The sequence below is a fragment of the Penicillium vulpinum genome (assembly GCF_028829585.1).
Source record: "Penicillium vulpinum strain IBT 29486 chromosome Unknown utg000001l_segment0_segment0, whole genome shotgun sequence".
NCBI classification, from domain to species: Eukaryota; Fungi; Ascomycota; class Eurotiomycetes; order Eurotiales; family Aspergillaceae; genus Penicillium; species Penicillium vulpinum.
In genome coordinates, this window is record NW_026643241.1 from 939,174 (window position 1) to 965,666 (window position 26,493).

The 26,493-nt window shown below is 50.0% G+C and overlaps 9 protein-coding genes across 9 annotated transcripts; 3 read left to right on the top strand and 6 right to left on the bottom strand.

Moving 5' to 3' along the window:
* Positions 1–450: 450 nt before the first annotated feature.
* Positions 451–1,001, bottom strand: N7479_000348 (ATPase V0 complex subunit E; the record flags this gene model as incomplete). The annotated part of the gene is made up of 4 exons (XM_057248046.1): positions 451–530; positions 613–665; positions 766–849; positions 991–1,001. 4 exons carry the CDS (start codon positions 999–1,001, stop codon positions 451–453), a joined length of 228 nt encoding a protein of 75 aa, XP_057112478.1.
* Positions 1,002–1,698: 697 nt separating this feature from the next.
* Positions 1,699–2,946, bottom strand: N7479_000349 (BAR domain-containing protein; the record flags this gene model as incomplete). Its single annotated transcript, XM_057248047.1, has 5 exons — positions 1,699–1,731; positions 1,791–1,922; positions 2,004–2,565; positions 2,644–2,799; positions 2,912–2,946. The coding sequence occupies 5 exons, from the start codon at positions 2,944–2,946 to the stop codon at positions 1,699–1,701; spliced, it is 918 nt and encodes a 305-aa protein (XP_057112479.1).
* A 439-nt stretch (positions 2,947–3,385) lies between these two features.
* Positions 3,386–8,636, bottom strand: N7479_000350 (uncharacterized protein; the record flags this gene model as incomplete). The annotated part of the gene is made up of 9 exons (XM_057248048.1): positions 3,386–3,432; positions 3,488–3,982; positions 4,055–4,157; positions 4,209–4,836; positions 5,393–5,427; positions 5,488–6,610; positions 6,667–7,745; positions 7,806–8,452; positions 8,507–8,636. 9 exons carry the CDS (start codon positions 8,634–8,636, stop codon positions 3,386–3,388), a joined length of 4,287 nt encoding a protein of 1,428 aa, XP_057112480.1.
* Positions 8,637–9,112: 476 nt separating this feature from the next.
* Positions 9,113–10,645, top strand: N7479_000351 (25S rRNA (adenine645-N1)-methyltransferase; the record flags this gene model as incomplete). The annotated part of the gene is made up of 1 exon (XM_057248049.1): positions 9,113–10,645. One exon carries the CDS (start codon positions 9,113–9,115, stop codon positions 10,643–10,645), a length of 1,533 nt encoding a protein of 510 aa, XP_057112481.1.
* A 134-nt stretch (positions 10,646–10,779) lies between these two features.
* On the bottom strand, positions 10,780–11,949 carry pup2 (proteasome core particle subunit alpha 5; the record flags this gene model as incomplete). Its single annotated transcript, XM_057248050.1, has 5 exons — positions 10,780–11,165; positions 11,224–11,567; positions 11,713–11,791; positions 11,859–11,871; positions 11,925–11,949. 5 exons carry the CDS (start codon positions 11,947–11,949, stop codon positions 10,886–10,888), a joined length of 741 nt encoding a protein of 246 aa, XP_057112482.1. The 3' UTR covers positions 10,780–10,885.
* A 342-nt stretch (positions 11,950–12,291) lies between these two features.
* N7479_000353 (gamma-tubulin-complex subunit SPC97) lies at positions 12,292–15,143 on the top strand (the record flags this gene model as incomplete). Its single annotated transcript, XM_057248051.1, has 4 exons — positions 12,292–12,658; positions 12,739–14,723; positions 14,772–14,989; positions 15,050–15,143. 4 exons carry the CDS (start codon positions 12,292–12,294, stop codon positions 15,141–15,143), a joined length of 2,664 nt encoding a protein of 887 aa, XP_057112483.1.
* A 969-nt stretch (positions 15,144–16,112) lies between these two features.
* Positions 16,113–16,948, bottom strand: N7479_000354 (uncharacterized protein; the record flags this gene model as incomplete). Its single annotated transcript, XM_057248052.1, has 3 exons — positions 16,113–16,375; positions 16,466–16,777; positions 16,843–16,948. 3 exons carry the CDS (start codon positions 16,946–16,948, stop codon positions 16,113–16,115), a joined length of 681 nt encoding a protein of 226 aa, XP_057112484.1.
* A 43-nt stretch (positions 16,949–16,991) lies between these two features.
* On the bottom strand, positions 16,992–17,385 carry N7479_000355 (uncharacterized protein; the record flags this gene model as incomplete). The annotated part of the gene is made up of 2 exons (XM_057248053.1): positions 16,992–17,041; positions 17,067–17,385. The coding sequence occupies 2 exons, from the start codon at positions 17,383–17,385 to the stop codon at positions 16,992–16,994; spliced, it is 369 nt and encodes a 122-aa protein (XP_057112485.1).
* Positions 17,386–23,384: 5,999 nt separating this feature from the next.
* Positions 23,385–24,301, top strand: N7479_000356 (uncharacterized protein; the record flags this gene model as incomplete). Its single annotated transcript, XM_057248054.1, has 2 exons — positions 23,385–23,801; positions 23,885–24,301. 2 exons carry the CDS (start codon positions 23,385–23,387, stop codon positions 24,299–24,301), a joined length of 834 nt encoding a protein of 277 aa, XP_057112486.1.
* Between the last annotated feature and the right edge of the window lie 2,192 nt (positions 24,302–26,493).

Here is a 26,493-nt window from a genome sequence, read left to right on the forward strand (position 1 = left end):
TAATGCATAGACATACATAGTCGTGGAACGTAGGTAATAGGTACATTGGACTAGTAAAGAGACCAAAACGGATATGCGATTTCCATACAAAAGGAAACCCAGCAACTACTAGAACTAGATCAAAACAAGAACAAACATATAAAACGCTGCGAAGAAAAGGCCATCTAGGGGAAAAGCTATACAAAAACATGAAGCAGCTGCGAACCCACACAGTCATAATGCGGGCCAATTCCACAAGCAGCCCGCTGCAAAGCTGAAGCACATGGAAAAGCAGTCTTCATTCCCGTCCAACCCACGCACATCGCGGCATGGGATGGGATAAACTCGACTTCATCTTAAACTGTCCCATGACAAGCTAAGACGAGACAATGTCTCACAACCCACAATCCCCCGATATGTCTGTTGACAAAAATGGTGGAAAAACACAAGAAACCAGAAATGGAAATGCCTCTATTGCGGTACATGACCAGGTCTGATGTCTGACCGCCTTGGTGAGATGAGGGGGTGCCACTGTGAGAGGAAGACGATTGCTGCATCGAATGTGTTAGCATCCTTTATGTAGTATACTATCACGGAGATAGGTGGGTAGAGAGTGGGTAAATAGAAACGTACCCCACATCAAGTAACAGGAAACGAAAGTAAGGATGAGTGTGCTGCGGAAGAGGCTGAGCATAGCAGAGTCAGTATTTTCAAGTGCTTGAAACTTCAAAAGAAATACCCGCTGGGCTGGACGCCTAGCATGCAAAGAGTGAAGCATGAACTCACGTTTGGTTATCGCCCTTCGGGCTTAGGAACCATGCTGCTGTCGAGAGGGCAACGATGATAACCAGGCCAATGAGCAAGCTCCAACTATTCAAGTTCACGTTAGCGATTGTGGTTTTGTATCCTTATTAAGCGCAGTATCGGGGGGTCGAGGCGTGGCAGGATACATTGAACATTGCAAACACCAGTAATGTTTATTGCACGATGCTGAGGGAGAGGGAAACATACCCGTTTGCCATTTTGACGGTATGCTGTTATTATCTTCGTTTGTCGGAGTAAAGCACAACCCAGAGTGGAGATCACTCGGTGTGGAATACGAATGTATGGGCGAAGCGCGGGCGAGGTAGGGAGGGGATCACAGAGGGGGATTATCCTCTAGTTGATAATATGAATGTTCCGCGCGAGTGTTCTTGGATGTCCGGATCCTTTGATGGAGCAGGTGAACGGACAAGTAATCGATTGTTCAGTGTAGCGTGGCACGATTGGGATCGGATCGATGATGTTTTGGGTGTTTACTGGAGTGACCAAATATCGGAAGTCCTCTTCCGAAAATATGCAGCTGGCAGGTATATTGCGAGCTGAAAAAGGCGACCTGGCGAGTTGGAGTATCTCCGTTGATGTCGGAGCTCCTGGAGCTAGCGGGATGCTAAGGCCTGAGGCAGAATTGGCGGGCGGTGGATCGAGGCTGGTGCATATGACATCTATACATCAATGAAGATGGCATTTGCTTTAAATTTCCACTATAAGAAGCCTTTTACAAGAATAAGAAGAGAATGGAATTCTAAGTCCAAAAATCCAGACTGAATGATCTGGTGAGTTGGCTTAGCAGAGGCAAAGCGGCTTAGATACAAAACACAAAGCCATGGCTCGGAGTAACAGACAAAATCGAAGCCAGGCAGAAGGATAACAAATGAAACATAGCATTTAGAACAAGGCTTAAGCGCCCTCGCGAATCTTACGGTAGCTGGCCTAAGAAAAATGTGGTTAGACGTGGTGGACATATGGAACGAGCATCACCGAAAACTTACTTCCTGCTCGACCTGCAGCGCATCTACAGTCGGAGCAAGCTCGCTGAGAATCTCATATGACTTCTTGTGGAATTCGAGTTGGGCGGCGATCAGATCGGCCAGATTACGCAGGGGCTCGGGGGTATCAAGGACCTGTTGCGAGTGATGTTAGTACCAGATCACTGAGTTCAAATACTGACAAGAGCGCAAAAAGGAAAGTCAACCACAACGTACGTTTTTCATCACGCTCACAGCCTCCTCAGTCTGGCCAACAAACTCATCCTCGGCCTGCTCAATCTCCGCGCGGGCGTTCTCGCTCAGGTTATCCAGGTCGCCGTGGGCACCGGCCTTTTTGCTAGCCTTGATGGAGTCAAGCATCAAGCGGGCGTTCTCAACATTCTTGCGTGCCTTAGCAGCGAACATCAAGTTGGTGTTGAGGGTGGTGTTCCAGCCGGCCAGGAAGCGGGACTGGATCTGAGCATCCTGGGCAAGACGAGCCTCACCAACCTGCTCCTCGGCCAAAGCATACTTCTCCAATGCACTGGCGAGAGGGTCCTCACCCTCGGTGCTCTGTGCGAGTGTCTGAGAGCCGGCGAGGGAGGCACGGGCGATCGCGTGGTTGAAGGTCTTAGGTTGGGGCTTTGCGGAAGGCGGGGCAGTCAGGGCAGCTTGTGCCTCTGCGGGCGAGCCAGCTTGGGACAGGAGATGAACCTTCTCATTGATAGTGCGGCCCAGGTCGTTAAAGGACTCGCGGATGTTGGGAGGGTAGTCGTAGGCCTCGTTGGAGTATTGGGAGCTATTCGCGAGAGATGGCACCGGTTAGCGCCTGTGCGGAGAACCATTCGTAGTGCATAAAGTCACAGGAAATACTCACGTCACCTGCAACAGCTTCTGGTGGACAAGCTTGAGCGCATCGACGCGCTTCTCAAGCTCGATGTATTCATCGGGGAGCTGGGTCTTGTCGTCGGCCTGGCCCAGCTGCTCCTTGATCATTTGCTGGGTACGCTGCGCAAAAGGCGTGAAGCTCGCACTGCCAGCCAGAAAACCACAAGGCAATAAGATGTTAGTAAGGCGGCCGATCACAAGTCGAGAAGGGTGGAATGGTGATCCGCGGGATAGGGGGACTATGATGGTGTACTCACCTGAAGTTCTTTCCGAATGCCTGCACTCGATCCATGATTGGTTTAATTTGAACTTTTTAGCTAGAAAAGAAAATGAAGAGGGAATAGCGGGAAAATGAAAGAGAGTGATGATGGGATATCACTGCATGTGCTACGCGGCGGGACGAAGCCTCGACCCTGCACCGCCTCAATTACGCCACATACCAATGTATCAGGCACCCATAATACAATGGATCCTCCTTTTCTTCCCTTAGACTGGAGGACCTCCAAATGTCAAACTCATACTCCATCCTAGAAACAGTCTCATATGATTGTAGACTGTCAAAACCTCAATATCGTAGCTAGGAATAATCTGCAAATTGACTAAGAAAATACATGGAAAAAAATCCGGAAATCCCCATCCAGAACCTACAACCTTGGAATCAAATTAAAATCATAGCGTCGTAAGTCTCTTCTTCGGAACAAAAGAAAATAGAAAGAAGTGTGGAAACCATTTTAGGTCAGAGTTGCCATCATAGCACGCATGATGCGAGAGTTGGGTTCTAGAGAAGGTCAGAATCACCGAAACGATATATATAGTAATCTGCGGCATCATACCTGAACGCTCCTGCCTCCGGGTCTCAGTAATCTCCTCATGATTGCCTCTATCATCAATGATATCTGTCTCGCGTCTCTGGGTGATCTCAATTCCACCCTGCCTCTCCAGACGAAGAAGTCTTGTCTCCTCTTCTAGCTCGCGAATATAATCACTCACGTCGTGATCGCTCTCCCGTGGACGAATGACAACCATCTGACCCGCCCGAACCGCGTCAGATTCTCGCTCCTGGATGTACTGTACAGGAGCGAGATGAGGTCCACTATCATGGACTGATACAGCTCGTCGTCGAGAGACTCCCCGCGCTCGCGGCCTCTCTACAATCTCCTCGTACTGGTCTACATGGTGGCGCGACTGCGATCTGTGTCGGGAGGGTGCTGCATCCACGACGAATGCCTGGCTGGTACGAGGAGAAGCCTCAACACGCAGGTACTCTGTCACCTGTTCGCGTGCCCGTTCCCTTGGTGGAGGAGACGGGGACAAGCGGAGATATTCAGCTGTTCAAAAAATCTAGTTAGTATTACTATTCCTCAAAAGGGCTTGGGAGTGCGGATGCGAATGCCACTCACTTTCCATTTCTACGGGTGAAGGCCGCCTGAACTCGCGGCTCAAACTGAGCACTTCGTCGATCTGTTCCTTCGACAATGCCTTTTGAATGACGATCACATCCGCCTATTTAGGTCAGCAGCCGACAGCAGTATTGTTGGAAAATAAAACACCGACCTCTTCCTTGAATGGATACCCTAGATCCATGATGGCGTGAATATGAGCAAGGTGACGAGGAACACGAGTCTTTCCTTTACGTGGGTAAGGCTTCTCCTCATGAGGTCTGCGTATAGTACTGCTAGAGCGGCGGCGGCGATCAACCATGTCTCGGTCACGAATATCTCTGAACTCTTCATCACCATAGTAGTCGGGCTCGGCGATCCTAATATCCTCATACACCTCTCGCTCGCGAAAACGGCCCGGAGGGAATTGATGACGAGGCGGAGCAACGACAGGCACACGGGGAGCGCGGGGGCCACGATCTCTGTCATCAAGGTGCTCCATCTTGCGCCGGGGTATACGGTCGAAAGTGTCCAAGGAAGATTGCCGCCTAAGTAGTTGGGGACGTCGAAATGAGGGACTGTCGTCACGGCGCCGACTCCTGTCACGCGCCACAAGAGACATGACAGGGGGTGGGTGGTCTAGATGGTCATCCTCATAGAGCCTCCCGAGTGCGCGGGCAGGGGGTCCATATCGATCTTCGTCACGGAGGCGTGCTTCAAACCGCTCTTCGGCCTGGCGGGGTCGTTCGAGCACGGGGGTCCCCGTGAGTATCGATCGTATCGATCGCGAGAGTCCAGGGTCCCTGTTGACGAGCGGTAATCATCATACCGAGACATTTGGGAATATCACCGGGTTCTTGGAATCAACAAAACGAAGGGTGAACCGTGGATGACGCGAGCGGCTGACTTCCGAACCGAGAGTGGGGTTTTCGAGGAACCACGGGTGAGAGAAACCGATAGAGACCTCGGAAGAGAGAGGATGAAACAGTTGGAGGCAGAAATGAACAGAAAGTAGAAATCAAGAATCAGCCTTGGGAAAAAAAAAGAGAAAGCCACGAAAATAACAGAAGAGAAAACGTCAGGCAGAAGTCGATCAGTGATGACAAGTGATGACATTGGGTCAGGCCTAGATTGAATGTGGGGGATACCTGGATACCTATCTCTGCGCCACAGCTTTCTACGACTACTTGTGTACTGTATGCTGCTACTGTATGTTGTGCCTAATGTATGTACCATGTACATATATGTAGGTACTGGTGCATTGTATACTTTATCCAATCCTAAACCTCTAAATTCGCAATGTCCTCTTCCAAGATTCCCATGGCCCAATGCGCTCGATCCGACTTGACTGTCACAAACCGACGATCTTCAACCTCCTTCAGCACAGCCTCAGACTGTGGCGCATACATTAGCTTGGATTTTTTAGGCCAAGGATATCCAATAGACATGCTTACCTCACGCTCTTGTTCTTGTTCTTCTCGTTCCCGTTCTCGGTCAGTCTCAAATGACCGTTGATAGGGTGGCCCACGGCCCTGCTTTGCAGCGACTATCCATGCTTTCTCACAGCCACCGGCAATAGCATCCGCACTCTTCCACCCAGTCAGACGAGAGATGTCGCGAAGTTTTGAAATCGTCCAAGCTCGCTGTGTGGGATCAATATATTGCACAGCTGCAAAGAATAGCGGTACTGTCATGTCGGTCAATCCAGAACCCAAATTCGGACTCAAGCTTCCAGCTTCGAGATTGAAGCGTTGTGGGTAGTAGATACCCGCCAGGATCTTCCCAATAATCTGCGCAAATCCAGCGGTTGTTGGGGCAGATACCCCAGCTGCCATCATGATGGCCGGTGGCATGGAGGGATGAATCCGATTCAGCAGAAGACGAATGGCATAGTAGAACCCCCAGATCACAGCAATGGTGTGGGTACGATACTGGAGGGCTGGACCGAACGGTGTAGAGATCGGGGGCGCGACATCTGGTGGCAAAGGTTGGAAATCGCGGCCCAAAGCTTGACAGAATATATCCATAGCAACCAGGATCTCTTCCCATTCTTGTTCAGCTTCCTTGTAACTCATGTCGTGAGCCGGGTCATCCTCGTCTGGTGACGAACGAGGATCAGGTGGTCTATCTTGGAATCCCGAGGGAAGGCGTGCGGGCGGCTGAGGCGGCATCATTCCATACATTGGAGGACTGTCAGCCGAGGGCGGTCCAGGGCTTGAAGCAGGAGATGACCCAGCAGGCTCTGCCATAAAGGGGGCCCTGGGATACCCTTCAGGCTGCATACGAGGCATGCCAGGTGGAGGACCAGGGGCGCCTGGACCAAAGCCGCCAGGTGGTCCAGGTCTTTGACCAGGAGGGCCACTAGCGAACCGACCCATGAATTGGAACATCTCAGGGCCTGGCCTCCAGTCCACCCCACCTGCCTTCAAGGTTCTCAATTTTCGCTTGCGATCACGGAAGGCAAAATCTGTGACTCGAGCAAGCAGCAGCCATAGATGATCTGCAGAGCCGTAGATGGCATCTAAACGGCCAATGCCTGCTCGAGGCGGACATTGACCCCATTGAGAGTATGGCATTCTGGTTAACAGATAAGCAAATTGTCTGTCTACTAGTAGTTATACGTGTAGACTTACAATAGTTTGTTTCCGCCGATAAAACTCTGGAATGCATCTTGTTTTGCATACCACCAGTACAGATCGCATTGAATCCGGAAAACCTCGATATCTTTACGGGTAAAATGCTTCTTAGAAGGCGGCAGACTCCCTTCATTGATGCATCCAAAATGGTCATAATTGACTCCTCGTCCCATAATGGTACCTATAAGATCTTCGTCGACGCTGTCCTCCTTCTCAGAGAAGGGGTCATCCTCAGAGATATCGCCAGGCATTCCCCACCACGAGCTCGACCAGCCCGACTGGCGTCGCTGCTCGTGAGCTCTACCTCGATGGGCCCGTAGGTCTCTGGTTGTTTTGGCAAAGTCGATATCTCGGATCAGATGGGTGGACCCACCCAGATGGTTATTCCATTTCGAGTGGTCGGCAGATATCACCTCATAGTACCCCAGTAAAAGCGTGGCAGCCAGGGTCCCGACTTGCTTGCGTCGGAGGGGAAGACCGACTGCAGAACCAACTCGTTTCAGGGCATAGTGATAGTGCTTCAAAGATACTGTCGTGGGGACTTGCTGTAAATATGCAATGTGTAAGCTGCTGATCGCCAATATTGCCTGGAGGAGGGCCGGATGCTCTAAAGCTTTGAGGGCAAGTGTATAGACCCATAGACCCTGCTGTGCGGATGGGACGGCTGCCCCCAAAACAATCGATGAGTCAGTAGGATGTCGTTCAAATATAGACAAGGATGGACCAGTCGAGTGAATGAAGTGAGCAAAGATACGGGCGGTCTTTGGGTTGTTCAGGGGAGAAGAGCCAAGTGTAGGGCGATATGACGCCAGCACATTGGGTTCATTCAGGTAAGTCGTGAAGGAGCGGAGTTGTCGCTCATCGCGGTTAGCAGAGGCCATGATGAGACTCAACTGGTTGAAGCCTTCAGCATGCGATTGATCCACCATCTCATCATCCGAGTCCACGTCGTAATAATCCTCGCTTTCATTCTCCATGTATATCACTTGTGGCTGATGGGGTATAAACTGGTCATGAGATCGTAACTGCCCTGGCAGTGGCTGATAATGATATATCGTAGGGAGCGGCTGGGTGATCTAAGAAATCGTATTCAGCATACCGGTTGCCAAAAACAGTAAGATCACGGCAATACATACCTGAGGAACAGTATTGATCTCCCTCTCCCTGCCTCCGGGCATTGGATTGAGAGCTGGAGAGAGATTGGAGGCGTATTCTTCGGCTGTCTGACCGATCGGACTGGCGATATGTGGTATATTTTGCACGCTTCCATGGGGCCTATGTGGAGCGCTCGTCTTACCCGACTGAACTGACTGCTGTGCTTGAGAGATATCAGTCACAGTTGGCGGGGCCAACTTGCTCTCCGCTTGAGCCATCGGCTGAGTGTGCCATATATGGATTGGCGGCTGTACTTGAGCCGCTGGATAATAGAAGGGAGGTGCGTGAATCGGCTGGACTTGAGTCGATGAAGAAATTTGGGATGGGAATGAGTGATATCCCATTGTTATCGGATCAATAGGTCGCGGAGCCAGCATTGGATGCTGAGCAGCGGCTGCCGCTTGTTGGGGAGGGAGTTGAGCGCCATAGTCGTTGTATATCGGCACCCTCATATGCTGCTGCTCTATCTGCGGATCCGGGCCGTGGCCAGTACTGAAAGACCCGAAGATGCCTATGGGGTTCTTGAACACGACTCGCTGGGCATATCCCTCGCAGGTTCGCTTGGATTTCACGCAGTTGGTGCATATTGGCTTCTCTTCGCCGCACTTGATCCGGCGCTTTCGACAAGCTATGAGGCTCGGTCAACGGGGAAACCCTCTCTCTCCAGCGTTCTGCAACGTACTCAAACAGCCGGTCTTAGTTCGTTTCTTGGGGAGTCTGCGGGGACCTGATCGTGCGGTTGATGCTTCCACAGAAGCCTCAACAGTAAGATCTGCTGGAATGTCCAGCAGATCCTGGAGGTCGTCAGCCATAACTCAAGACTGTAGAGCGGACATGTGCGAGGACATTGTGGGGCTAAAAGGCACAATGATCAGATAAGTTATAAACAGACTAAGAGGGAAAAGCTGCCGAGAATCGCAGATCACCCGCCATACATATGAATTTCCACATATGATCACCTACATGGTTGCAAGGTTCTTAAGTGCACAGTCAGACTACTACTATGTAAGGCTCCAAGGGTTTGGTATTCATAAGTACAAGGGCTTACGAGTCGATTAGGGGTGTACGGTGTACCCTGTACAACGTTCTCTTTGTCCCCCTCAAACAAGGTCACGCTATAGGCTTTTAGGCGAAATTTACCCCGGTTGAGCGCCTGAGGCAGAAATGTGTATGTAATCTGATAGTAAAATTACCGATAACGAAATTTTGAGAGGGTTTTTTTTCTTAGGTACTGTTCTGTCTACTTCAAAGGCATTGGGCACTTACAACCAATCCTTCAGAATTAATCATGTTCGCTGTTCCAGGATGGTCCGTTGAGAGCTCTGCTCTCCAGTCACAGACTCAGCCTGCGCCGCCCAAGAACGAATCTCAGCCTGAAAAGGATGCCTCCAACGCCAATGCAAGCAACAAGCGTAAGCGTGCCAACGACCGCGTCACCGCTGGCAATGTGGATGAGATGTACCGCAGGCACATCGAGGGTGTCACCCGTGGTGGAAAGCACGGCGCAGAGGCTTCTGTGAAGCCAGAGAAGAAGCAGAAGAAGGAAAAGAAGGAGAAGGAGACACCTGAGACAGCTACTACCCAGGAGTCTACAAACGAAGCTGCCGCCACCGCCGATGCAGATGCGGACCAAGTCGAGGATAAAGCACCCAAGAAGAGACAAAGGAAGAACAAGAAGAACAAGGATAACGCCTCAGGGGACAAGACCGAGACCGAGGCGGATGCTGTTACCACCACCCCGGCTAAAGAAGCTCCAGCTCCTACTCCCGCTCCTGCCGCGCCTGCACTCCCACCGACAGCGAACCTGACTCCTCTTCAGCAAGCGATGCGACAGAAGCTGATCTCCTCTCGTTTCCGCCACCTGAACGAAACCCTCTACACCACCCCCTCCGAGAAAGCACTTGAGATGTTCAGTACCAACCCGGAGTTGTTCGACGAGTACCATGCCGGATTTGCGCGGCAGGTGAAGGAGTCATGGCCCTCCAACCCGGTTGACGACTACATCAAGACCATCCGCACCCGTGGTGCAATTCCGCTCCCAAGGCGAGGAAATCCCATTAACCCTGCTAAGGGTTACCCGCTCCCCCGTCGTCCCACTGGACTATGCACAATCGCCGATCTGGGTTGTGGTGATGCACAGCTCGCGCGCGCCTTGACACCCTCCGCCAAGAAGCTCAAGATCAAGCTCAACAGCTACGATCTGGCAGCGCCCGATCCGTTGATTACCAAAGCCGATATCTCGAATCTCCCCTTGGAGGATGGGGCGGCGGATGTGGCTATTTTCTGTCTGAGTCTGATGGGAACCAACTGGGTTTCGTTCGTCGAGGAGGCATGGCGTATTTTGCGCAATGACGGCAAGGGCGAGTGCTGGGTCAGTGAGGTCAAAAGTCGATTTGGCAAGGTCCAACGCAAGAAGTCTCAGATCGGTGCGCAGAAGCCTGGCAGCAAGGCAGACAAGAAGAAGCCCAAGAAGAAGAGCGGTGATGATTCCGATGATGAGGGTGATATCTTTGCTGAGGATGCGCGGCCGTCTGACAATAAGGACGAAACTGATATCTCGGCGTTCGTGGATGTGTTCCGGTCTCGTGGATTCATGCTTCGCCAGGAATCCGTGGATAAGTCCAATAAGATGTTCGTGAGAATGGTATTTGTTAAGCAGGGTGGTCCGCCTACCAAGGGGAAACACGCTTCGGCTATCAGTGCGCCTGCCCCAGGTGGTAACAAGAAACGCTTTGTTGACCGCAAGCCTGATTCAGAGTCTAGCATGTCAGCTGAGCAGGAGGCTCAGGTGCTGAAGCCGTGTGTTTATAAGATCCGCTAGGCGTCGCAACGGATGTGCTTATATGTCATTGTACATAACCAAAATTTACCACGCATGACCACTATATCCATGGACCATATCTATATAGGTTGCTAATTGCGCGAAATACGACCTAGTTAGGCCAGCATGTAATCGTTGGACGGCATCGTCATTATTTTTCTATTGCTCCCGACATAGATACTAGCCTCCAAATCAAGTCCAAGGAGCCCCTTCAAGAGATATCTTCGACACTAATCGCCTTCATTGGTTACCACCCAGCTGTGTCACAGCGTGGCCCATCTCCTCATCGTTGTAGATACGGAAACCCTTCTCCTTGGTGACACTAGCCAGCTGAACATTCTTGGAATCAAGCTTCTCCTCCATAACCTGCTTCAGCGTCTTGAGGACCAACGTCTCGGCCTCCGCTAGAGTCAAAGACCGATGGTATTCATTCTGCAACTCCGCCTGCGCGCCTTCGCTTCCAGAGCCGATGGCCTTGGCGTCATACCGGTAGAATGTGCCGGACGGTTCAGCGTGGTATCTAGCAAAGAAAAGAAATCAGTAAATATATCAGACAAATTGAAAACTGCAGATCTTACAGTTGGGGCCCATCCTCATCATAACCAGCGATTAACAGCGCAACACCGAACGGTCTGCTCATGACACTCTCCTCATCATCACCGCTCTCACCGAATCGCAGAGCCAAATCACAAATTGCCTGCGTGGTGCTCTCGACCCGCAGAGGCTCAGCATAGTGGAAGGCGTGGTTTTGGCACTCGACGCGGGCGTGTTCGACCAGGTTGCGGGCATCGGCCTGGAGACCGGACATGGCACAGCCGATGTGCTGGTCAATTTCGACAATCTTCTCAACGGACGACGCTTCAAGCAATGTAGATGTGACGCGCTTCTCGACACCGAGGATCACGCCCTCGGAGGTTGCTACCTAGAGACTGTTAGAAAAGACGGTCCCATCATCGCATTATCCTTGGCTTTGCGCTCTGATAACAGTACGAAGATGGCTCGCTGCAGTGTTTCCGAGGCCTTCCGTAGAACCGTAGAGCAAAGAGGAATTGTGTGGTATGACATACTCCGATCGCGGTGGAGCCTAGTTTGATAGCTTCAAGAGAGTATTCGACCTGGAACAAACGACCTTCGGGGGAGAAGGTGCTGCAGAGGGAACATTGTCAGGCTGCAGGTCTATGCGAGAGCGTAGGTTAAGCTCGGGAGAACGTACTTGATTCCACGGTCTGTTGAGAGCTGTTAGTTGATTCCGCGGTGAGGGGACCCTGACGAAGCTTACCATATTCTGATCGTGCAATGAACATATTGGATTATCTGATAGGACGGAAGAGACTTGTCGAAAAAGGAAGTAATGAAAGAATATAGAATCACGATGGAGGAGAGAATCAGTTGGAACGGAAGAGGAGCAGAGATGCGTTGTCTGAGTGAAGCTCGGGAAGGGAAGCTCTCGACGTACGCAAGAGGTGAGGTGCCTGGTTGATGCCTTTGTGCCTGAGGCCTCTTCTGCCCAAGCCAAAGTGGAGTTGTTTGGATACTTGCATCTTCTCCCCATAGACATTGATTCTGCTATTTTTGTTGCTGATTCTTCAATTTCGCGTCTTTTAATCTCCTATGCTGCATGATTTACTCGTCGCCCTCGCGGGATTATGTCTGTCAATGACCGCGCCGCGTATATGAGCGCTCAACGACCCCGCGCCGTCTCTAATCGCGTCGATTCCGTAACTCGCGGACCGTCGCCGCTACAAGTCGAGAACAAGGATCCTTTGCGCCACAGCACCTCGAGTCAAAAACACAGAGTCTCCCGGGATCAGAAGAGCATGCCGGAGAAGCGCCCAGAACGGATGGTGATCACATCACGAGAAAAGGCAGTGCGACGGAACCCTGTGAACCCTGTCAAGGAATCTATCAATGCGGCCAACAGAGGCGATTGGGATAAAACTCGGCCTAGGAAGTCTGTTCAACTTGATGACGCGAATTCCAGTGCCCAAACTGGGGAGAAGGACCCACCTGATTGTGAGTGATCCCAGCGTCGCAGTTTGTCGTGGAGCGCAACGGATAATGGATTTGCTGACCATGGTTTTTTTTCTTGACAGCATCATGGAATCCCCAAGCGTCATTAGTTCCTCGCTCGACAGCTCCTCTCGCATGTCGTGTATCAGTTCCCCCTCTAGCTTCGACAGCACCGCAGGCCCTTCATCCTCAGCCACTTCGAGAGCTCTCACCCGATGCCCAGGAAGCAGCAGTCTTGGAGGACTTATTGTTCGTGTTCATGGGATTTGAAGGTCAATATATCCACTACGCTAGCTCATATGATCCGTCGATCGAGAAAGACCGCCTCACGGGCCCAGTCTTCCAGATAGCCCCGGGCCTGGATCCGACCCTCCGTGATCTCATCCAGTCCATGTTGAAAATGGCGACGCATTACAGTGCCATGGAGGCATTTGTGGAGATTCAAAGCCGCGCCGAGTGTGGCGCTGTTAGCCACTCGCTGTGCGCATCTATTCGAAAGCTCCTGAAAGATTACCTGATCCTTATCGCCCAGCTGGAAGGCCAGCTGCTGAACAATCCTACATTTACCTTGCACCTTCTTCATCTCCACACAATGCCTACCAGTCAATGTCTAGCCCAATTATATTCAATGGGCCAGGAACTGTTGCTCAAAAATGGCTTGCTAGATGAAGAACTCGAGGAGTCAATTGACGATTTTGATGAGGATGTTGACAATATACTTGAACAACTCAAAGAAGGGGGAGACTTAGTACCAGGGTCTCTGGCCCGCAAGAAAATGTGCAAAGGAGGCAATATTCTCGGACTTCTAACAGGACGTCTAGCTTCATTCTCAGGTGATCCAATCACCAAGACCCTGCTTCAGACCTTATTACGTGACGCCAGTAGGCCTTACATGGCCATGTTGAATGAATGGTTACACCACGGTGGTATCAAAGATCCCCACGCCGAGTTCCTAGTCAAGGAACAAAAATGGATCAAACGCGAGAAACTCGAGGAAGACTACACGGACGAGTATTGGGAGAAACGCTACACGATTCGAGAGCACGAAGTTCCACCCCAGCTGAAGAGTGTGCAGGATAAAGTGCTCCTGGCTGGAAAGTATCTTAACGTGGTACGTGAATGTGGTGGTGTCGACGTCAGCAAAGAGGTCAAAGATGTCCCCAAGACGCTCGATGATCCACGTTTCCTGGACAATGTAAATTCAGCCTACACCTATGCCAATGCTTCCTTGTTGAACCTTCTTGTCACAAAAAACTCCCTCACGACCCGATTCCGCTCCCTAAAACATTATTTCTTCCTGGATCGCTCTGATTTCTTTTCTTACTTCCTCGAACTTGGTGCCTCTGAGCTACGAAAACCAGCGCGTGCCGTCAACGAGGGCAAGCTTCAATCACTATTGGATATTGTCCTTCGACAGCCTGGCAGTGTTGCAGCACTAGACCCGTTCAAGGAAGATGTTAAGGTGCGAATGAATAAGATCGGCCTCACGAAGTGGTTGATGCAAGTTGTGAATGTTTCAGGGGTCAACCAAGAGAGCGCAGACGCGGAGAAGCAACAAGTCTCCGCTGCCCAATCTGCCGACGAGGACAAAGATATTCTTGGATTTGATGCGCTTGAGCTGGACTATTCAGTTCCGTTCCCTCTGTCACTGGTCATTAGCCGCAAAACCGTTCTGCGGTACCAACTCATTTTCCGCCATCTTCTATCGTTGCGCCATCTTGAGACATTGCTGGTTACGTCCTGGGCAGATCAGAACAAGACCATCAGCTGGCGGCATAAATCCTCCGATCGACGACTCGAAATATGGAAACGGCGGGCGTGGAACCTGCGCGCGAAGATGCTGGTGTTTGTCCAGCAGCTTTTGTATTTTTGTACGGCTGAGGTCATTGAGCCTAATTGGGTGGGTCTGATGGATCGTGTTAACAGCGTTCATGCCGAGGCGTCGGAGGTGGAGGAAAATGATATGAAGCAGGCCAACCGGACGGTTGATGAGTTGATGCAAGATCACGTAGATTTCTTGGACACATGTTTGAAGGAGTGCATGCTCACACAGGCTAAACTGTTGAAGGTGCGTTTCTCTACACTCACGGTGGAATTCATACTAATAACTATATAGATCCATTCGAAGCTGATGACTTGCTGCACTATGTTTGCTTCCTGGACTGCGGCATCACTTTCACGTGCCTTGGCTTCAGCTGATCCCGACCTGGCTGGAGGCAAAGTCCCTGGCGCCGATGCCAGAGGATATGATCCAACGCGGATTGGAAAACTTGAAGATACGCTGAAACGATATGAGGACCATTTCTCGCGCCATCTTCGGATTTTGATGGACAGGTGAGTAGCATTATCGGACATTCATATTACTTGGGTACGTGTTCTAACATGACCATATAGCTTGAACTACTTCGCGGCCACGGAGAGTGTTGTACTCCTAAAGCTTGCGCACTCCCTGACATCTATCAGTCGGGAGGAGAGCAAAGAGGACTGAAAGCTTGCGATCGCTTACTCTTTGCGTTTTACACCTTGATATCGTTATCGACATAATCAACCCCACGATGGAGATGCGGTTGGATGCGCTCGCCATGAACACAAGAAGCAAAGCTTCAGACCCATGATATTTGCTAGCTGCCACGTGAAACTCGGTGATGCCGAGACATACGCCACGGACTTTAGATTGTGGATTGCCAAACACCGCAGCACTGAGTCATTCACCGGACCATCTGTCCAAACTGGACTCCAACCAGGGTATATCACACTGATCAAGCCTCGTATGTGGGGCCGTGGAAATCCGCCAGATCACTGTACTTAGATCCATGAACCGAGTCATGTCAGACATCGGACTTAATGATAATACGAGTAGCATAGCGAAACGAAACGCAGATTCACAATATGAAGTTTACATACGTAGCCCTAACTCATGAAAAGAATCGGAGAGCACGCGAATTCCTCGGGATCGCGTCACCAGGCCATTTCTCACGGTTCAACTTAGTATATTTGTATTGCTTGGGGCCTATTGGGTCCCTATTAAAGCCCTGTGGGCTTTCACCCCGGGCCTATAGCCCATCGATAGGCCTAAGGACCGGGCCCAAAACCCGGCCTATTTACGGGTTGGGTCGGGTTGGGCTTTGGGCTTTGTGGGCAGGTGCGGAAGTCTAGATAAATGTGCATCCTCGAGGAAAGCCACGACGTCTTTGCCTTGCAAAAGACCCCTGAAGCCCCCTCAAAATTGAGACCTGCAACGGCAGGTCTTCGTGCACTGTGCTTCGCGAAAGAGAGCGCAGTTGGCTTTGTAGTTTCTGTGTCTTGATCCAGCGGGCTAGATAGGGGTGTTGGGCGGCCAGGTCCGAAGTATCACAGAACTTTTATCCTCGTATTGAGGGTGACTTTTCACATCATTCAAGTCAAAATCCCACCCCTTCGCCATCCTACTATCTGGCCGATATGGGTAAAAACATTCTCATTTCAAGATAATCTGGTCGGCCTTGTTCTGGAGACAGAAGGTAAACTGGCGATGGCTCTCCACCTCAATTTTCACGTTCTTTAAACGGGGCATGCGCTGGGCCGCATAGCCGAGCGATATGAGAAGTCGATGGAAATGTTCTTCAGTCGGTAATTCCGGCCAGCCCCATCCCGCTTCGACATCGCATATCACGTCTTCCCAATTTTCAATCTCGTCGATTTCGCTTTGGTCTTCCGGTGTGTTATGATAAGTTGGTTCTCCTGTTTGATTTGTTTGTTATTAGACGTCTTGGATATACTTCAACTTTTTCTTTTGGTGCTTTCTTGTTCCAGGAGGGACCGATTTCTTACCTAAAGGAAGCCAAGGTGGTATACCCTCAAGTTCTAATACCTCTAGGTAGGGCCAGTTCAACTGCAAAGAACCCGGTTTAGGCTGACCTTTTTCATCCAAAGGACACAAAAAGTCATATGCGATAGTGGTGTTCACCAACTTCAGTTGCTGAAGGTAAATACTGAGATCTCGTAAATTGGAGCTCACACTATCAACACCAGAAGGGATGACATTGAGTGGGGACATGGCCGGTTTCCACGGGGCATCATCATGTCCTTGATAGAGTAGCACTCTTAGGCTCTTCGGAATAGAATCGACTAAAGAAGACAACGCTATATAGCTATTAGTAAAATTCCTAGGGTTCATGGAAGTCCACAGCAAAAAGGATATAGCTCACCTTCGCGACGTGCCTGTATATACTCCAGGTGGTCTGGACGGACGAATTCCTCAAGATCTAGCTCCAATTCAACGATTTGGGTACAACGTTGAGTTATAGTCCGCATTGCGCCAGTCCAGATTTGATTACCGTTTAGAAAAGAGAGCTTCTCAATGCACGGAAGAGATGGTAGATCCGACATATCCTTGGAAACCGCGCTCTGTATGGGGGAATCGATAATATACGCCCATCTCGATAATCCCAACGATAGTCAGCGGTGATTTCTGAGTGCTGAGTATGTGGTTCCGGTGCAAGACCTTGCCGACGACCTCGAATAGCCAGATTTAATCTCAGACGGGAATTTTGATCCCATGATTGAAGCTCTTGGAAAAGGCTCACCATAGCTGTCTGAAAAGCTAGATCGTTGTCCTTTCGGATAGGGTTATCTGTACTATAATTTTCAGGACTCTCCCGGTGTTTGCGTGCGATCCAGTCTAAGACTTCGTAGGGGAGGAGGATATTGTATTCAAGCTTTTGGATGTAGGTTTTCCGTATACCTAGCATGATCGCCGGATATAAGCTTTTGGAAATTTTGGAGAGAAATTCCACGTTGCCCCTCTTCTTTGTGTTTATCGTCACTATAGACAGCTAGGTTGGAGTAGATGAGGGGTTCAAAAGCCGCCTGCCATGAGCGACAAACACAAGTGTATGGAACTAGAGAATTTCCATCAGTTTGCAGAAGAGTTGCGATCTGGAATAACAGTTCCAGGGGTAGTGTTGCCGTCATTATGCTGGTGAGGTGTCTGGTAAACACTATTGGCACAGTCGAAAACACTACTAGCACTAGACTTCCGCAAAGCCCACAAATAGGCCCCCACCCTAGGCCCAAAGCCCAACCCGCAGTGGGCTATAGGCCTAACCTTCGAAACCCGACCTAACCCGTAGCCCACTAATATATAAGGCCCCTATTTAATGTCAACTACTCCGTATGGTGGAAATGTATGGGTCCAATCAATGGTATTCAACTCTCCGTATTGCTGTATTGACTTCCTGGCAATTTATACTGTCCTGATTACATAAGAAATATTACTGCATACTTAGGATTAATAAATCCTCCGGTATCCTGGTGTATCTGCGCCGACACACCCCCTCAGCGGTCCCAGTATGCTTGCTGAGATCGCTGTATCATCTTGTAATTCCTAGTCTATAAGATGGCCTATATCAACCATGTTGAGCAGTCGCACGAAGCTCTCATGCTTTTGCCGAGTGAGCAATTTGGTGAGGCCATCAGCAACCATGCTTGCTGTAGGCACCCAGCGCACCCGTATTCGACCCTGTTGGACTTCCTGGCGGAGCCAATGGTGGTGAATATCGACATGTCGAAGCTTCGTTTCAAAAGCTGTGTCCTCGCTTGTCAATAAGCTGATAGTCCTCTCGTTATCACAGTCGATTGTCAGGTGGTGTGACGGAGTAAAGGCGAGGTTTTGAAGCAATCGGCGCCACCATTGGAGCTGCTTTCCTGCCTCCGATAGGCCGAGTAGCTCTGCTTCTGTGGTTGACGTTGTCACTGTGGGTTGCTTGCTTGCTTTCCAGTCAATTGGACCGCCGTATGCTTGACAGATATACCCAGCTGAGCTTTTTCTATCCGGGTGGTCTCCATACGAAGCGTCACTTGCAAACTGCACCGAGTCGGTCCCAGTATTGGCTGTTCCGTACTCAATCGCTAGGTTCCGGGTGGAGTAGAGGTAGGTGATGACTCGATCAGCTGCTTGCTGGTGCTGTGGACCGGGGTTCGTGAGAAATTGCGCGAGCTTCGCGGTCGCCTTTGCAGCGTCGGGCCTAGTGATAATAGTGGTATACCCTGCTGAGCCCACCTTTTGCTGGTATAGCAGGATTTCCTTTGGCGTTGCCACCCCCTGAAAAGGGGTCAATTCCTCAACCGGCAGTGGAGTATAGACTGGTGCCCTTTCTGTCAAGTGATATCGGGTAGCAATGCTTGTCATATAGCTATCTTGACATAACCAGAGCTTCTTTTGTTGCCGGTCTCGAATGATTCGTATGTTTAGGAACCATGCTGCTTCTCCATGATCGGTCAGTTCCCAGTGTGCTTCGAGATCTCGCTCTAATTGCTGTGCCTGCGCCTTTGCATTGGTATGACTGGCGATTAGGATATCATCTACATAGAAGAAAACCAGTAGTCCTTTTCCCATAAAAACGCATGGGTCTTCTGGCACTTGCTGTAGACCTAGCTTGCGGAGCACGCTTGCTGCTTCTTGCTGCCAAAGTCGTGGTGAAATCCGTAGACCGTATAGCGCGCGACGTAACTTCCAGCATTTACCTAGGTTTTGAAATCCCTCAGGTATATACGTATACGTCTCTTGGTCTAACTTGCTGTTTAGGAACGCGGTGACAGCATCTCTCTGTCTTAGGTCAAGATCAAAGGCAGCAACCAAGGCAAAAATCATCCTCGCTGTCCTTGCTGCTAGCGTAGCAGCTCTCTTTTCCTCGTGAGAGATGGTTTCAAGGTCTCCGCGCACACAGATACGGGCCTTAAGCTTCAAAAGGTACCCGTCCTGGTCAAATTTGTATGAGAACACCCATAAAAGAGGGAGAATCTGCTTCCCTCGGTCTCTTGGTTTCTTAATGACCTCAAAAGTCCCCTTTTCAGAGAGGGAGTTGATCTCCTTCCTCATCGCTGCGAGAAAACCTTCCTGAAATGGGTGGTTCATCACATCCTTCCAGTATTTTGGCGGTGGTGGGAGGTCGTCTCGGTGGCGGCGAGTGTCTGGTTTCTCAGCGTATAAGCCAGCGGCAAAAGCATGGAGTAGCGCCGGCGGTTCCACTTCTTGGGTGGTGCTTGTCGCGTAGGCGAAGTCTTTTTCCTGCCTTACTTGGCGTCTACGCCTACCACTGAGTATATTGCTGGTATCCACATCTCCGATTATCTCTCTTCTCGGAGCCAGTAGCTCTGCCTGAAGTTGCTTCTCTAGTTCGTCTTCAGTGGTTTCAAGATCCGCTTCTTCTTGCTGGATCTGGTCCCTTTGATCTCCCTCGGTATCCACCCCCTGACCAGAGCCAGTATGCCTCTCTTGCTCCTGCGGTGGGGTGATTGGTAGTGGTGGTAGGGGCTGTTCAATCGGAAAGGAACCTGGTAGTGCTTGTGGTGGAGGGTCTGGGGTCGGCCAATATAACCTATCACCCACCCCCTGGACTGGGGTAGTCCCTCGTTGGTTGACTGTCATCTTTTGGACCTCTGCTTGCTGCGGAACCTCCTCTTACTGCTGTACTTACTGAGGCTCCTGTGCTTCCTGTAGATCCTGAGTCCTCTCTTCCATCGTACTAGTCTCCTCTTAACTAGTAATTTGGTGGTTTATCACCTGTGCGACCTCCTTAACGGTGAGTTCCTGTGGTCCCGTTATAGCTGGTAGTGGGATAGGCTGATATTTCTCATAATCAGGGGTATATTTTCGTGTCTCGTCAATGACTGCATCCCTGATATACCTCACTTTCCCACTATGTGGGAACCAGATCTTCCAGATATTCGAGGCAAGGTATCCCACCACGAAGCCAATCTCTGCACGTGGGTTCATCTTATCGGACTGTACTTACTTCTCAATCCTACAGTACGCCAAGCTTCTATATAACCTAATATTTGATAGGTTTATCCTCGGCGCCTGTGGTGCGACTTCCTTCCTCACTTCCTCCTATGGTACCACCCACCGATTCTCGGCGGCGATATACGTTGGTGTACGATTTAATAACCATACGGCGGCGCTTGCGAACTCCGGCCATAGCTCCTTTGGGAGGTTCCCTTCGAGGGCGAGCATACGCATCCGGGTGATAATCATTCCACCTGATCTCTCAGCATACCCATTCATCTCTGAGTGCCCTGGGGGGGAGTGATATATCAGGATACCATCGCTTGTGAGACTATACTCCGCTGCTCTGCCAGCTGCTGCTTCATTGTCGTAGTGGAAGGCCTTGATTGGCAGCTTCCACTGATTTCTTGCAAGTTATACAAACTGGTTGATGGCCAATTGACATTCAGGTTTCACTTCGTGAGTCATGATCCAGTGGAATCTCGGTCCTTCTAGGTAGAAGTGGGATATCCAGCGGTGCTTATTGTAGGCTGGCTGCAGCTGAATTAGGTCGAAATACACCCTTCCAAAACGTCCAAAGGTACGTCCAACTTGTCGTCTTGAAATCTGCCTCGGAGCACTTCCTGTCTTACAGGTCTGACATAGAGATTCTTGCTCTGTGCTTACTCCTCCTTTATCGTCAAGAACAACGCCGTCTACCATAGTAGCAAGCTTTGCTACGGTCCGCGGTTAAATATGTGCTAGGCGTCGGTGCCAAATTTCAGAGGAAGCCCTTGATTCCTGTGGCTTCACTGATTTCCGTTGTGCTTGCTGCACAGCATATGCTTGTTGTGGCGGAGCCTCGCCTGGCTTGTCAAAGATCCAGAGATTGAATTGATCCCATAGGTTCACACAGACGACAGGTCTATCATTTGGGTCCCGTATACAGTTTGTACGTTGGCACCAGAGGCCGCCTTTCTTCTTTAGCATCGCGTACGACACGAGACTCGTATGGAAACTTGGTGAGTATAGAGCGTCGCTTAAGGTGATCTCCATCCTTCCCTTTACCGGGTGTCTCCCTAAAAGTCTGACTTTGCCTCTCCCTAGCACCTGCGTGGTACTATCTCCGGTTGTTAGGTCAATTATATCAGGTGTGAAGTCGACGAATAGGGCTCGGTTATTGCAGACATGCGCACTTGATCCGGTATCAAGAATCCACCGGTCACGGAGGGAGGGCTCGCCTGCCTTTGCCACAGAGAGCACGTGCTTGCTAATCTGTATAGCTTCACTTGGCTTGCTTCGAAAAGTGGTTGCAAAGCTGACTTGGTTGGCGGATTCGGCTGGTTTTTCCTGTGCTTGCTGAGCTTGCTGAGCTTCAGCTATCACTTTATCCACCCATTGCTTCCAAGCGTGGTCCTTTCCTAACTTCTTCTTTGCTTTCTCTAGTTTCCCTTCGTTTAGGGTATACCCTTCTGGCCGAATCGCTTCGTTTAGGAGCCAGCAAGTAGCAACTTTATGCTTCGGGTGTGAGCTACCACAAGGGCAGTGTCTCTTCTCAAACGGAAGCTTCTCTTGCTTTGTTTCCGGTTTCGCCTCTTGGTGACCTTGCCAGGTCGAGAAAGCGCCTTTTGGAGGAGTGGTTGATGACACCACCTGTGCTCCTATCTCGCGATTCATCGCGCGGAATGATTCAAGGAGATCTCGGGTATCGTACACCTTCTTTTCCATCACTATTTCCTGGTATTTGCCTTGCCACTATATAGGTAGAACTTCTTTCACGGCGTGCAGGAAGTCCCTATTGGCATCTCCGTCCTTGATACCAAGACTAACCGCTTACTCCCTTAGCGAGTTCCACTTTTGGAGCCACTTGTCGATGTCTCCAGTCGGCTTCTGCATTGCAAACACTTTCCAACTCATTCGGATTTCCTCCTCATACGCGGTCGATCGAGCGAACCGAGACTTCAGATACACAAGTCTATCATACGGTGTACGATATGTGATCAGTGCGAGGTGGTGTACTGGGTCAAGATAGGTGAGGATATATTCATTTACATCACTCAGTCCCTTTGCTTGCTTCTCCCATCGAGCATAGCTCATTTTATACACGTCTGCTTGGTCTCTCCATTTCCTTCGATCTGTTTCGGTGCCCTCTTCAGGATATTCTGGTTGTACCGGTTCCTTTAGAGTATCAGGTCGTTCAGTTGACGGGGTATCCGGGTTGCAGTGATCCCAGACATTTTTTTGCATTGCGTATAGCTGCACCTTCGCAAACCAGGTGAGCCATTGCGGTGCATCCTTCAGTTTATCGCCCTTCATGGCGGAGAGAATCGATGCTGTTTCCATTGCTGGATGCTGTGTTGTTTTGATGTGAAACAAGGGATGACTTTCTGCGGAGTGGCTTCGTGGAGGTTTATAAGACAGTTTCTAGCAAGTTGCTAGGTACTATATGCCGATATAGTAGTCTTATTCAGTGCGAACCGGGCTCATAACTGTCAACTACTCCGTATGGTGGAAATGTATGGGTCCAATCAATGGTATTCAACTCTCCGTATTGCTGTATTGACTTCCTGGCAATTTATACTGTCCTGATTACATAAGAAATATTACTGCATACTTAGGATTAATAAATCCTCCGGTATCCTGGTGTATCTGCGCCGACATTTAAGCCTATCTTATCGGCCTCTGTAATCGCTGTATTATAACCTTCCACTGGTGGCAAATCAACCTATGGGGCCATGGGGGCCATGGGGGCCGAAACCATCCAGATTGTATTCTCGAAAGTCCAGACCCTGATTGTAGTGTTGTGAAGCTTCCAGGGCTCGATTTTCGTTCCGCCCGATCCCGCTGAGATCCACTTTTCAGCGACATCTCCCTGCATAACACTTGCATACAATCTACATATGTATTAATAAAAGCCCAACAAACCCCAAAAGCCGTGTACAAATCTCCCAAGCCCTGTATACAGTCAACACAAACACCGCAAACATGCCAATAACAACCCTCACCTCCGTCCTCCGCATCCCATTCAACCCCACAGCCCAAGACCGCCTAACCCTGGCCCTCAGCGCCGCAGCGCTAGCCGTCTCGACCGTCGTCCTCCCCGCCGCCTACCGCGATTACAAACTCTTCAAATCCTACGGCCCGGGCGGGGTACCGAATAACGCGCTGGGATGGGTTATCGTGCGCGCGCTGTTCCAGCCCTTCGGGCGCGAGATGCTCAGCACGCATGAGTACGTGAAACGCATTGCGGCAGCTGAGGGACATGGGAAGGGCAATGATGGGTTTTTGTTCTTGTCTGAGGAGGAGCTCGGGAGTCGACGCGGGGAAGAGAGGCCTGTTGTTGGACCGCATGTTGTACCACAGAGGCAGTTGACGCAGGTACCGGATGAGGCTGTTATGGAGGTATGTTGTGTGTCACTTTTGGAAAGAGGGTTGGGAAGAGAAAAGCGAGGAGTGAAGGGCTACTGATGGTGTTTTTGTGTTAGAAATTCCGTGCTGCGTTCAGTGCCTTCGGACATCGGAATCACCATCTCGTGAAATTCCAGAAATCGAATCTGGAACGACATGCTGATGGGCTCTTTGTCGCGGATCACATTCCTGTCTTTGGGATTGCGAAAACTATGAAGCGGGAGATTGCGCATATTCATTCGGGAAATGATCACTCGGTCCATGTGGTTCTTGCACCGGCTGATTGTATCAAGGTTATTGAGGCTGGTTGGGGCCAGCGTCATGCTTTCTCGGGTACATCTGCGATGACGTTCCTTTCGCTTGGTACGAGGCCTGATATCCCGGCGGAATATGTTTTGATCTATGCGCCGCGGACGGAGGCGGAGATTGAGACGATTATGCGGATTGTTTCGGCGGGTGTTGAGTTTATGACCGGGAAGGAGGATGTTCGGTAGGTCAACGGGTTCTTTCTGTACTGACCTTATGCCTGAAGGGTGTACTGGTTGTTGTCTGAGGATGCATTCTTCTTCTAGCGTATGCGTTGTGCTTGGTTTCTTCCTGTTTCTGTGTACAACATAGTTTTATATACCCTACTCTTCGACTTATGGAATTTTCTACTATTTATATGAGCATATAGTAGCAACAGTGCTTTTATGACCAATTACGCAAGGCAGACCATACGTATACTTGCGTTATTGAAGCTGCATACACTCATTATACATAGACAATATCATGTTGAGATTGCAAGTATGAAGTATTGCCTCCCTTCTCTCTAAATATGCCCATGCTCTGCAATAATCTCCAATCGAGTAGCATTTTTTGCTTTGCACCTAAGCACCCCTGATAAATCAGTGCTAACTAGAGCAAAATAAATATATTCATACCTCATACATGGATTTTCTGGTGGATATATATTTGTCATATGCTGGGCGTAATATATAATTTGAGTAGTAAGCTTGTGTAGTTCCACCAAGCAAGTACAAATAGGAATCATGACATTTTGTCATAATATGGAGCACATATATGATTGCAAATGATATGACTTGGCAGGGGTACTCATACCCGATTTGGAGGTTGAACCGGTGTATTGGGTAGGCTATGATATGGAGGGGTAGTGAATGGTTGAACACGCTAAAAAAAAAGGGGGGGCCTGACAATAAAACATTACCCGTTATATTCCGATTTATATTCCCTTGTGAATAAGAGAGAACCCCTTTGAAGTCACATAGATCTATACTCCCCAGGTTTCCAAAGGACAAAAAGAGATGGAAAGGCGGCCCCCTTACCCGAGGGATGAACCATGGCGCTGGGTTTTGAGCCGGCGGGGACGGGTAAGCCCTGTCGAATAATCCCGACACTATGGATCTTCGTATATCGTACTCCGTACGGAGTACGATTATATGGTGCTTTGTTTTGTTTCTTCAGACTTAAGTGTATGAAATGTGAACTGAGAGTGCCCAGTCCACACATTCTTCGAAAATGGATAGGGTTAGAAGCCGTAACTAGCAAGTAACTTGTCTGCTTTGACGTAACCCATATAACCATCGTATATCAACTGTTATGTGAGAAGTAACCCTACACACCAGTCTTGGGCATCTGTACCCTGCGATTGCAAGTACCAGGTCCTTGCATTTGAGATGGATTATTGATATCACGGAGTGGGACCCGATCTTCTCGGAGAACTGACCCAGGAGGAAAAATCAGGAGCTACTCCGTACGTGCTCTGTAGGTATCAGGTGGTTTGAGAATAATTCCAAAGGCGTTTTTCTTGGTGGATTCGGACATCGGAGTGGATAACGCCGACATTTTTGTATGTTGTAATCACATATGTACTCCATACCTTCTCCCAAAGGCCATGAATATCCACATTCACGCCGGATATCTTTCCCGCCTACTTTGTAGCACCTGTCTCAGTATGCAAGCGCCACGCAGCAAGGCAAACCCCCATAAATGAGGCAAACGGTACGGAGTAGAAGTAGTCAGAAAAGAAAGAGGGGCAAAACTGCAATGTCCATTGTCCTCTGGGGGGTACTTCTGTCCTATTGTGTTCGGGGGGCATCCGTAGACAGGCTAAAAACCCCTGCAGGAAATCTCCATAGTGTCCGCCACTCGGAGCAACAGCGTTGGAATCTTGGAACGCAAAACTCCCCAGAGAAGCGGTGAGAGCGAGAGCGAAATAAGAGGGGCAAGAATAAAATCCAGCATCCAAAATTAAACCCACTTGAAACCCGAGGGAATGGATGCCCCAACGAGGATACTGTTGATCCTGTCCGTCGAACCCCACTCAAGTTGAGGGGCTATTGGAGACATTTTGGTCGTGAGACCGGGCTGGACAAGCCACTTGGCACCCACTGTGCTGCATGCACCATTGGCTGAGGACGCGGCCGTACTTCCGGAGCGTGGGCGAGAGCGAGAGTATTGGAAACTTGTCACCGAGCTACTCGGTTCCAATTGTTGGTTCTTTTTTTGCTTTCATTTCTTCATTCAGGTGACAGCGGGAACCGACGGTGGTCCCTTTCCATGCCTCGGAGATCGGTAATGCAGGGCTCGTTCGGCCTGTACAACGTACATACGCAAGGGTTGGTATGAATTCCAAACCCATGGCTTTTTGTTTTCCTTCTCAATCTGTTCTATCACGACTGATTTC